The sequence below is a fragment of the Lissotriton vulgaris genome, chromosome 7 (assembly GCF_964263255.1).
Source record: "Lissotriton vulgaris chromosome 7, aLisVul1.2, whole genome shotgun sequence".
NCBI classification, from domain to species: Eukaryota; Metazoa; Chordata; class Amphibia; order Caudata; family Salamandridae; genus Lissotriton; species Lissotriton vulgaris.
This window is the reverse complement of record NC_141695.1, coordinates 1,251,363,290-1,251,375,687: the sequence shown is the minus strand read 5'-3', so window position 1 is coordinate 1,251,375,687 and position 12,398 is coordinate 1,251,363,290. Positions and strand designations below refer to the sequence as shown.

Below are 12,398 nucleotides of genomic sequence, written 5' to 3'. Positions count from 1 at the left end.
TCATAAGAAAGGGGGTGAGCGCACTAATAAAAACAGTATGTTAACCCAAACTGTGCCAGCCCTGTTTGAAAAGCAGATTATCAAAAATGCTCGGGCTTAACGTGTGGAAACTGCTCTTTCTGTTTCTTCCGAGGTAGATTCGGATCGGCCAAATTGTGACAGTAGTATTGCGACTATCATAATTCAAGAGGAACTTCCTCAAGAGGGCATGACTAGTTTATCTGAAATACCGAAAAGAGTTCAAACGTTTGAAATTGATTCTGTGTCTGAGCCCGAGCCCGAGCATGCAGTGAATGGCATTGTGGGGGCTGTAGTTTCCGGGGTAGTTTCTGGAACAGTTAATGGGGGTTTGTGCGGAATGGCCAATACATCTGGAATACATTTTGTGATGGAAGCAAATAAACCTCCTAGTCAAGACTTATCTGAAGTACATGAAATGAAAGATAATTTCTTTTCAATGTCGGATCATTCGTCTGATGAAAGCATTGATAGGAACTGGGCAGACTACCCTGGCAACAGCAGCATTGAGGAGGAATTGAGGCTCAATGAGATTTCACCTGGATCGGCTATCACGGTTCAGAAACACCGAGTTAGAAAATCACAGGCTGCGAGAAATAAATCCAATGACATAAATGATCACTTGGCGCAGGCAGCCTATCAGCCTAACCGTTCCGGCGAGCATGATCAACGTGAAGATTCTGATCCTGAAGTGACACTAGCAATGATCTATCATGGTCTCACACAGATCTGAAACAAAGACTGAGATTGCTCGCACCCAAGCTACCTCTCGAAAAGTGCAGAATGCTGTGAGACGTATTACTAAAATATGTACTGATATGTCTACGAGGGTTTCTGAGGCAGAGACAAGAATATCTACTCTTGAGGACGAAGTTGCCACACAGAAAGCAGAACTTTCTTCTGTAAAAGCGCAGCGGGATGATATCAGTTTCAAGCTTACAGAGCTGGAAAATCAGTCCCGGAGGAATAATTTGCGAGTTTTGGATCCCGGAAAATCTAGGGGGGTCAGATGTACGAAATTTTGTCTGTGAATTGTTTTCTGCTGCATTCCCAGAACTTACATCATGGGACTGGGCAGTAGTTATTGAACAAGCTCACCGTTTTCCATTCTCAATTAATAAAGCTAGGCACAAAGAGGGTAATCATCCTAGAGCGATTCTGGTCAGGTTCAATAACTTTTTGGCCAGGGAAGCTGTTTTTGGATTAGCTAGACCAGACAAAAAGTGTACTGCCAAGGGGTGTAGTTTTTTTGTTAGACCTGACTTTTGTCAGGCAACAGTATCTAAACGATGGCATCTAAGGCAGTTGATTGCCGGATTTCAGGAAAAGGGTTCGGTAGTCTATTTGCAAAATCCGGCTAAATGTAAAGTTATTGTAAAAGGCCAAACGAGATTTTTTTCTTTCTGAGATTGTGGCAAAAGAATACCTAACTTTGTGAAAAAAAAAAAAAAAATTATACTTTGACATTGTAACACATAAAGTATGAAAAAGGAAAACAATCATGAATTATTCAGTCACGTGTAGATTAAGTTAAGGGGTGGGTTTTTGGGGAGATGTGTCGAGTGGGTGCAAGGAAGCAAGCAAGAAGGATGAGTTCAGACATTTCAAAGTTCAAGGTGATTAAGGGATGCTTTAAAGGTGATTATGAATGTGTGGAGTGAATGGTAGTTGTCAACCCAACTGCAAGTGCTGAAAGGACGTAAGGGAAGTTGGCACAGAGTGACCAGAACTCGAGGAGATGCAGGTGGTACAGTCGGAAAGGTAACATGAAAACCAGTCAACCAGCCCAGAGCTGATTCAATGATTCCAAATGTAGGAAATGATGATGTAGTTGGTCTGACTGATGGTGAGAAGTTGAGGAAAATTCGGATAGATGTTTCATATGGGAAGCAGTCGTGATGATTCAATGCATGAGAGTAATTTGTTGACCAGAGGTGATTATGTTTGATGCGTGTAAGGGCATTTTCCATAGCATGAAGTGTTCATAAGTCTAATTGGAAAGTATTAAGTCATTTGTGAGTGAAATAGGGTGTGACACTATTAAACACAAGATGGTGCTGTATTTTGGAGGAGGGAAGTTGAGAAAAGGGAGGAAAAGGTGTGCCCGCTTTTGGTGTTGAACAATTATAAAATGTTTAAATAAGCAGGGGCCAAAGGCAAGAGCTGAGAGATTAAGGTATTGGTGATGATCAAGCAGGGAGGAGAGAGTAGGAATATGATATTTCACATCAAAGTGAAGGGTGACTAGACCAACAGTTTGAAGATAGGCAACCAACCCCAGTGACAGGGCCCTCACCTATGACCCAACACTCTCTGGCCTTGCGCCACCCCAATACCCGCTGTTAACAATTTGGGCTTCTGACTAGATATAAAGCTCTCAATGAACACCCAGATCACCAAGGTAGTGCCTTCCTGCTTTGGAATACTTAGATGGCTGAGAAAAATTGTTTCTGCCTACATTCCCAGCCCATAGAACAAGGATACAAGCATTGATTGTTTCCCGACTAGATTATGGCAACATATTCTATCTGGGTGGTACTAAGGGTGCTTTCAGATGACTGCAACTAGTTCAAAATGCTGCTTCAAGGATGCTTCTCAGCCACCAAAATGCACCTCCACAGCAAAGCTATTGCATGAGCTCTACTGACTGTTGGTGGAAAAAAGGATTCATTTCAAAAAATTATGCTACATTCTGCTAAATACAAGAAAATAAAGGCCCTAAATGTCTGATACCTGTTGTCTCTACATTCCACATTGCTCTCTTCGATCCAGCACCACCAGTTTTTTCTCAGTTCGGAGAGTAAAAAGAACACATCAAGGAGAACGGGCATTCTCCTACCTAGGGCCCGGACTATGGAACACAATGCTACCGTCACTGAGATCCTGCCAGTCTCTTGCCATATTTCGAAAACAATTAAAAACCTGGCTGTTCCAATAATGAATCCATCAATCTCTGATAACATGCCATGTGAAGGCCTAGCACCCAACACCCATTACAGGTAGCTTTGTGCTTTACAAAACTACACTAATAATGATAATAATCATAACATCTATGGCCGATGTTTAAAGGCGTCAAGAGTTTTGATTGGTCATTAAGCGTTATTTCACCAGCAGTGAAGTTTGGCTTTTTGTCTCTGAGAATATCAATATTAATAGACAAGGCCCTTTCTCTGACTTTTGTTTGGGTAAGAATGGTAAATGTCTTTTAATTGAAAAGGTAAAGTGTTGTTTTGGGTTTGTATTCCTGGCTTCCAACTCCTGTAATCTCTCAGTTGTACGTAAGCTAGCCGTTGTGACAGATCTGAGATGTTGGGATTGCTCATTCTTTATTCTTCTTAAGCACGTCTTGAAATTTATATGTGAAGCACTGAGCAGACAACCGACATTGGCCCTGAAAACTGGGCACATAAACTTTTGGAGTGATGACTCTAATGTTTCCCAAATGCATGCAAATGCTTTACAGGATATAATAGTTTATTATTAACCTGTTAGTAGTGTATATAAAAATATACCACTGTGCCCTTTTCTAATGTTAATTCTAAAATAAATGGGGTAACTATACTTGATGGTGAGAAATTGCATTTCCCGGTTTAGAAACAGGAAACATTAAGCTTAGGGTCTTATTTCTTTTAGAGACCACCACCAGTGCAAGCTTTTGCTAAAAAAACAGAAAGTTTAAGCTATGATTTTCAGATCTTTGAAGTCTAAGGTAAGGTCATGACGTGTCATTGCTGCTTGGCTGCTTTCCTGATGTATTCCGCTGCCTGTCAGAAGGAGATGTACTCAGTTTGGCTTAGTATAAGGATGAACATTCTGAATTTATTGTCAAAAATACATTTTTGGATGGTCATTACAGAAATAGAGGTACTACTGTGTGTGGGGCTTCAACACCTCTCTTCCATTGAGGTGGATGAGAAAAAGATCAGAATTGACAGTTTTCCCAGCCACCCGTTCATTACATCTTGAAATGCTACAGGAGTTCTGGAAAGTAGTAAGCACCCACAGTGTGTGGCCTGTGCGGTGTACCACCCATAGAAAGGGGTCTATAGTGGCACCCTCCTTTGGTTCCAAAGGGCACCTCCATAGTACACCCCATCAAGAAATTGCCGCCAATGTAGACCTCTCACATTAAGACCAGAGCATGAAGCTGTTTTACATGTGTGAAGTGCATGTTGTTGTTGTGCTATAAGATTGATTTGCTATTCAGAGTTGTGAAGGTGTGGCCTGTTTTGCATGGGAAGAACTCAGACCAGTCAAGGACTGCACACTAACCCATCTGCCAATATTTTCAGGTGGGAACTCAGGCTAGTAGATGTTTGCCATCCGCTGGAGCTCTCTCCTGGAACCGTTAATTGTCCCATATTGGGGTGGGTCCTTCATCCTAGTAGTAGGCAGCAGTTTCATAATGAGGCCACAGGAGTTTGCTAGTGCACCAGATGAGGCAAAACTTTGTTTATATGTTAGAATCAGGCCAGCACTCCTCAAATAAATATAGCGAGGTCACCAACAATAGGCCCTATCTATGAAGTAGTCCAACAGATTTGCAACTGTTTGCTCTGTGCTTCCTCCTGAAATTTGTTAGAAGTATAGCTGTGGTATGTCACCCTAACATTTTTTACCACTCTGTCCAAATTGAGCAATAAAGGTATAAATATATACTTTATTTCATTAACTAGCTGGAAATAATGGATTGAAGCCCAAATTACCATACATTATTCTAGTTATGAAATGTACTCATCAAGAAGTTGACACTAAACTAATAAAAATAAGTATTACAATGTGCACGGACTTAAAAATATTGTATGAAGATCTAGTTTGTGATTGTGCCACTTTTAAAAGGGCCGCCATTAACATTTATCATTTTTAGGCCCTGCATGTCGTGGATGTTTGGTGTGCATACTAAAAAAGACGCACCTTTGCACAGCCTGTTGTTTGGAGGGACTGAAGCTCTGTTTCCTGAAGCGTGTAAAAGTAACTACTTGTGAAATGGATGAGCTAATGGCATAACATTGCTAGCATGTACAAGTTGAAGTGTACATTCAAACTCAAACCCCAAAGCTGTTTTTCAGTTTATTATTGAATTCTGAAAACACGGTCACTGAATGTTTGTTAAATGCCTCTATTAAGGGCACGTCAAAAGAGAAATAAACACCCTGAAACTGCTGTGGTCTCTACTTTGATGACCTTTAATGAACTCCCCTCAAGGAGGACTTAATCTGATTTTTAAACACCTACATCGTTGCTCGGAATTAGTTATAAACCTCATACACTAGGGAGAGAAAGAGGATCTCTTCAGTTTCCTTTGGAAAAAAAGAAAGTGCAGGGTGTAGCTTCTGAGGTTGGCCAGTGTTTATTGGTCGGGACTGTACTCTGCATCCAATCACCTCTTGCTTTAGGATAGTAGAGTTCCATTGGAGGGTGACCCATACCAGTATGAGACTAGGGTTTTCTTTTATTTTCATAATGTTTAATTTATTCTGGATATCTTTCTTCCATCAGAGATGACTGAAGAGGAGCAGCTAGAGCTTGCAGTGAGGATGAGTGAGCAGGAGGCAAGCCAGGCCACCTACCAGCGGGAGGAGGAGGATGTGCTGCTGAAGAAGGCCATCACCGAAAGCCTCAATGTAACTACAGGAATGAGTGTGGTGTGCAGTTCAGAATGCAGTGCAAACTTGAGTATGATGTACATAAATCAGAGCACTTCCCACCAGTTGTAGGAGATAGATGGAGCAGGACGGTGCCTCCTTTGTGCTTTGAAAGAGGCACAATTGTGGTGCTAATGGTGGTGGAGAACAAAGGAGACTGCTAATGAGACTCTCACATTTGGAATTGGATTAAGGGACAGCTGTGGGGACAGGGTTATAACAACACACATGATTTTACCAAAGATCATTCAGTCCTCTCTTGCATAAAGTTTAGGATGGCCTGCTGAGTAGGCCAAGCGAAGGTTGCATTGTATCTCTAGCATAAGATTCTCTCTGCATTCATAAAAGGTAAAACATCTGCACACTAAGATTTCAGAACACACACTATTTTAAAATAATTGTGTTTAAATTGAAAAGAAGTAGACCTGGAAAACATGCCTGCTGAAATGCATAATTTTGTGTCATTGTTTATTTTTTAAATAACTCAATTAGAGATATCAAGTATAGCAGAGTTTGCTTGATTGAAAACAGTGCATCACTATGATTTATTTTTTTTAAAACAAAGAAGGAAATGGCGCTCTTATACCCCAAAAGAGTCTATTATGACCTCCTGCCCCTTCGAGAAACTTCGAAGCTGCTCTATCCCATTATGTCAAATCTTTGCTGTAGTCATTGAGACTATATTTGACTCTGTTTTGCTTGCATTCACTTTCTTTGGATGACTGCTAGATTTCTCAAACTTTTTCTCTGTTCTGTAGACACTAACTAAGTTTTAGCACCAAGATATCTATTGGTGTTCATACACATATAAATACCTTTATTCCTTAATGTTTTTGCAAGTGTTTGTATCTCTACTGTGAGATTTGTTTCACCTTCATAGTTTCTCAACTTCCCTGTCCTTTTTACATAAATGCCCAGCTGGTGGTATCAAGAAGACCACAATAGATAATCAAGTTATCTCTGTGTTTTGTCTTCCTGGCTCTTATACAATTTAATAGGCCATCCAGTGCAGAGAATAAAGATAGTTAATTCTGCCCAGACAGTCCTCTATTTTTAATAATTGGTGATATTAGTCATTCAAGATGTTATTTTGTTTGATTATGTGAACTAGGGTTTTGAGATCCTCAGGGACACCATTGACCAGATGGCTCCTTTATGAACTTCAGCATTTTTCAGGAAATGTCCTGCAGGAGGAGAGGGAGAAGGTTTGCCTCAGAGAAATGAGAGATTGTCAAATGTAGTGAACTCCTATATTTTGCTTCAGCATATCAAGGGTTGAAAGGGGAGGCCTTTTTCCTCCCGCCCAGCCTCTTAATAGACTGCTTCTGTCAGCGTAGGAGACAAGTCTACAGTTTCATGTAATTGCATCCAGTCATGGTCGATTTTGACTTGACTGACATTAAGGCACTCAGTTTTGAGATTCAAGAAGTTGCACTGTTTGCTTCAATGTCCAGGCTTTTTGTGTATTCTTGGTCATTGTGGCGGCATCCATTGACCTCAAGAACATTTTTGCATCAATCCTTTTTTCCGTTGTTCCACATTTTCCTTCTAACATCAGAAGTACATTCCCAAAGGTTTTGTGCAAATCCTGGGAAATTGTCAGGGCTTCTTTGTCCCAATGGACCCATTACAAGCCTCAAATGATTCCAACATCTGATGGAGATTGTTACGCCTGAACCTGCACGTATTCATCCAGGCACTCCAGAAGGGGTTCCCTCCTCTTACAATTCCTTCGGAGGATCACAACCTGTACCACAGCCTTCCCTTGCAACTTTCAAAGAAATGTTTCTACATCCTAAAAAAATATCCCCCCAAAAATCTAGAACTGAAAGGGTATTAGGATACACTTGTAAGAGGACTAGCGAGAAAGACTTCAAAGTGAGAAACATCATGGTAAACATCCTTGTAAGGAGCAACGCTATGTTCCACAAATATTTATCAAGGGAAGAAAGTTCTATGGGTAGCACACCTCAATCATTTGCTTGTGAATCGATATGGTATTTCTCAAATGTATTCCTACAGGGGTTTCTTTAATCTGGTAGCCTTTTGCCAAGTTTCCCATCAAACAGAATGTTAATACCCAGACACTGTAGCATACTTCACTGCAATTTGAAGCCATTGAATCAAACAGGTACGCTTGTAACTCTGCTTTTGGTGAGCCCAGTTACATGACTAGAGAACATTTTAAGGATCCAGATTCAGGCCCATAGTGTGCAATGGAAGATCCCTCATCTTATTCTGCTAAAAGAGATATAGAACAAGTAGTTGATTTGCTTCCGCTCCACATCCATATGTACATCTTCCACATACCAGGTGATGTTCATGTCTTGTGCCACTACAGAGCAGTGCAATATATGATCATCATTGAATGCCTTAACCTTTTCTGCTCTTGGATGAAGAAAAACTACCTTTGTTTTAAAAGATCACCCGGACGTGCTAACAACACAAGAGGTTGGATCAGACTCCTCTTTGTTCTACTGTATTTCCAAGTTGGCCTCTCCTGCTTCGTCCCAACAAGTCAAACTGAGGATCATTTTTTACTCTGCCCTCAACTTTACCTGGAAAAGCAACATAGTAGCTATGAGAACTAATTTCCATCCCTCCCATCCTTTCTGTGGAACGTTTTCCTGCTCCTTTAAACCAGCCACCCTATAGTGTTTGTGTGCTTTTGTCTTATCTCAATTGGGCTACCAGAACGTAACTCAAACTGGCCTTCCAACAAAAATTAATTTTCAGATTGCAAAAAGTGCAAAACATGGCAGACAGAATGCGTATTTACAGAAATAGGTATTGCATTAAATGAACCTCAAAGTCTCTCCATTGCTTCCTGGTTCAGTACAGTATCAAGTTTAAACCAGTGTGCAATATGCAAAGGTCCTGGCCACCTTCAGATGCTGGCAACCCACTGTACTCCATCCGGGAGCCAGTTACTGTCCTCAAACCATGTGATCCAACAGCGTTCTATTAAGAGACTAAAGTATGTTAAAAGTTCCATTAGGTCCAGGGGCTGAAACTGTGGACAAGTCTTCGCTCTCAGCTTACATTGAATGCCGCCACCTTCAGTTTTGAAAAACTCCTGAAAAGCAGACTTTTCAAACACATTATAAACTAATATTAAAATTGTCATGTGGCGATTTAGAAGAATGGCTTCTGTTTATCATGCAACCATACTTTTTCATTCTTATGTTCTTTGAACTTTCACTATCTTGTATTTACTTTCTTTACCCGCACTTAGTGGCTTGGGTGACCTGTCGCACATTATAAATCTCTGAAATAAATAAATTACTCCAAAGAAATAGAGAGTGTCCCTGCTCACCAAAGGAATAGGACTCAAAATTGACACCAAGTCAGAAAAAGCTCCCTTTGGGAAACCACAATTTCATACTCAGACCATCAATTTTCAAGCAAACGTCATTCACATAGAAACTATAGCATTCGCCAAAGGACAGTACATAAATGTTTTATTCACCAGGCGAATACAAATCGTTAAAAATTCAATAAATCAATCGAATACCCTGAACAAAAATGTATAAAAATCATGAAATTAAATCTAATTTAAAAATTAGAAATTTCGTACAGTGCACATCAATATGGTTTGTGTACAGAATATTGCACAGTTTAATAGATCAACATTGCTATTTCATTCACATTAAAACATTGTATATAAAAAACATTTGTTCAATAACATCACAGGAAAGTATACATTTTCTGAGATGTTATTGAACAAATGTTTTTAATGTGAATGAAATAGCAATGTTGATCTATTAAACTGTGCAATATTCTGTACACAAACAATATTGATGTGCACTGTACGAAATTTCTAATTTTTAAATTAGATTTGAATTCATGATTTTTATACATTTTTGTTCAGGGTATTCGATTGATTTATTGAATGTTTTACGATTTGTATTCACCTGGTGAATAAAACATTTATGTACTGTCCTTTGGCGACTGCTATAGTTTTTATGTGAATGAGGTTTGCTTGAAAATTGATGGTCTGAGTATGCAATTGTGGTTTCCCAAAGGGAGCTTTTTCTGACTTAGTGTAGCAAGACTATGGCAGTGATTTATTTATACTATCAAAATGTATAATGTTACCTCAGACTCATTCAAACACATTGATTATTAGAGGAGCCATATAAGTGCTGAGGAAGTCCTTCATCAAAATGAATGAGCAACATGTGGTTTAAAAACGCCAGATTTGTTTGGCAAGAGGATAATCGTAAACCAACAAGTAAAATAGTAAATAGTTGTTCCAAGTAAAGACTCAGTACAGACGGTAAGTGAGATACTGATAAGTGCTTAGCAAAGTATATATATTTGTAACATTTTCAGTCCATTTACATCACTGATCTTATATCAGTTAAGGGATATGTTGTCTGTAGTTCATGTGTGACCATGAGCAATCAAGCTGTTAGCATTTCGATCCACAATATAAATTAGAATAGGCCTTCTTCAGGACAAAGAACAAGTAGCAACCTATGATACAATGAAAACAGTCTATAAATCGATTTTAAAACAAGCAGTGCTAATCTAGAAAAAACAAAAGTTAATGTGGCGTTATAGTTAAGTGAAATGTTCAGTAATAACATAACGTTTTAGATTCTAAAAACCCACAGAAATGTATTAATTATATTTCTAGTTATCTCAACTAGCTATAACTCATGCCCTAAAGTAACTAACATAAACTAATATTTTATTATTGTATGTAAAACCAACCACCAGAGGCCGTACGCTGCGGGCGGTTGATGCCAGGCCCCTCCACCCAACTGCCTCCAGGCAGCAAACTCCACGCTGTTCATGACCATCAGCTGTGCACAACAGGCACTGTGACAAACCCACGAGGAGGCAACCAACACCCCCACAAGCAGCCAACCCCACGTTGCGCATGGCCTTTCGTTATGCGTGACATGGTGTTGGTGGCAGGCAACCAGCTCTGCTGTGATTGGCCTTTAGCAGTGCACAGCGGGGTTGGCCAGAGGGTCTGGCCTGCCGTCAGGCCCTGTTGGCGACCACCGAGCAGACACTCACCCCTCTAGTTCTGAAACTGTCCAAACTGTTTGATTATTGTGCTACTAAGGGCACAGTAACTCCAACAGTGGGTGAGGCAGTAGTAATGGTCATACCCAAACCCAATAAGTACATTAAGCATTGTGCATCCTTTTGATGTATAGCCCTCTTGAACATTTATGTTAAGCTCCAAATGAAGATTTTGGCCACCTATCTCAATGAAGTGCTCCATACTCTGGTACACACAGACCAGAGAGGATTCCTTCAGTGACCCCAGGCCCATGATAATGTATGAGCTGTGGTAAATAAAAGAATTACCCTGTCGGAATTTCTATACATTAACAAGGATCATGCATATAATGAGAGGCAGAGTCCGTGGTGTCCGATTCATAAGGGCTTTATTCAGGAACTCGAGTTAATGGAGAATCGGGTTCCATCTCCACTAGGGATCAGGAAGGATCGTCATCTGAACTTTATTCACAGAGTTCATTATTTATAGTTAAAACATACATTAACTTGCATAGAGAAGGTGGAGCAAGTGAAAGAGAGAGATAAGAGCACATGGGCGTGAAAGAGGCGTATACGTGGGTGTTCCCTTGATGAGTCATAGGTGTGTCATAGGTGGGTGGATACATGGAGGGGGTCTGCATGGTCAGCTGGAACCTTTACCCTACTTGTGTGCGCGACTTGGTCATGACGTGGAATTGACGTGTAACTGGGGGAAGCTGGGGGGAGCTGACTTTCGTGCTAGTAGAGGAGCCTTGGATGTCAGGACGACCTGCACTTCTGGTATTATCTGATATCTTGAGTTTGGAGGATGTATTATCTGACTTAAAGGTCGCTCGAGCAAAGGCTGCTCATCACTGATGCTAGTGTGTGCATATATTTCTTCGTGCATTGCGTGGGGCCATGGGCCTTCTATGGATGCGAGTTCTGTAAATCACTTGAATGGAGACAGGAAGGCTAGGCCCTATCTTCTGCAGGCGGAATATGTTTACCCTTTTCATTAGGCAGGAATGTGTTTCTGTAGAGCAGAGCAGATAACTGTAGGCAAAATTCTGTCTTGGCAGGCCGGGCTGGGCACCTCTTGGCTGAGCAGGAAGTATGTGAGAGGTCAGGGATACATAGCTGAACTGCAGCTTTCAGAGTGTCGGGAGGCATGGAGCCTGAATTCGGGTCCTGGCTCGGCTGTGCCACAAAAACGGCTTTTAAACGTGCACCATGTAATGCATTGGCAACATAGGCCTCAGTACAGAATTAACGTTTCTTTCATGGAGGGCCTGGGCCTGACATTCTGATGTTGGACGGAAATGCGGAGGCATTATCATTGCAGGCCATAGAGGGAAAATTGTATGGATGACGTGTACATACACTAAACGTTGGGGTTCACGCAGGGGACACATTGGCCATATAAAATTTCATTTTCCTCATTCCCTCCTTGTCCCCTACGTACCCTTCAGGAAACATCTATTTGCATAAGACCTTGTATATGGTCATACAGCATCATTTGTTCTTCTTTTTTCTTCTGGATTCGTGGCTGGGGAATACAGGCAGTGGCACACAAGCCGCAAATCGCTGGGCCACATTGTAGAAAGAGACAGCAACTGAATATAACAAGCAGTATTATTCCTAGGAATGACAGTACTTTCCATCCCCGTGCTGATATTACATTCCAGAGCCAACCGGACCAAGTCCATGTGCCTGGGTTCTGATGTATCTCGTGAG

General features: G+C 40.8%; 1 protein-coding gene across 3 annotated transcripts in view; it reads left to right on the top strand.

The window, feature by feature from the left end:
- UIMC1 (ubiquitin interaction motif containing 1) overlaps positions 1-12,398 on the top strand; it is a 437,824-nt gene that overhangs the window by 99,041 nt on the left and 326,385 nt on the right. For 2 of the 3 annotated variants that reach the window (XM_086931770.1, XM_086931769.1), the window contains exon 4: positions 5,518-5,642. In XM_086931770.1, the coding sequence (XP_086787896.1) occupies positions 5,518-5,642 (125 nt within the window). Of the gene's footprint in view, positions 1-3,658; positions 3,728-5,517; positions 5,643-12,398 lie in introns of those variants that run through there. The other variant, XM_086931771.1, reaches the window with a different exon arrangement.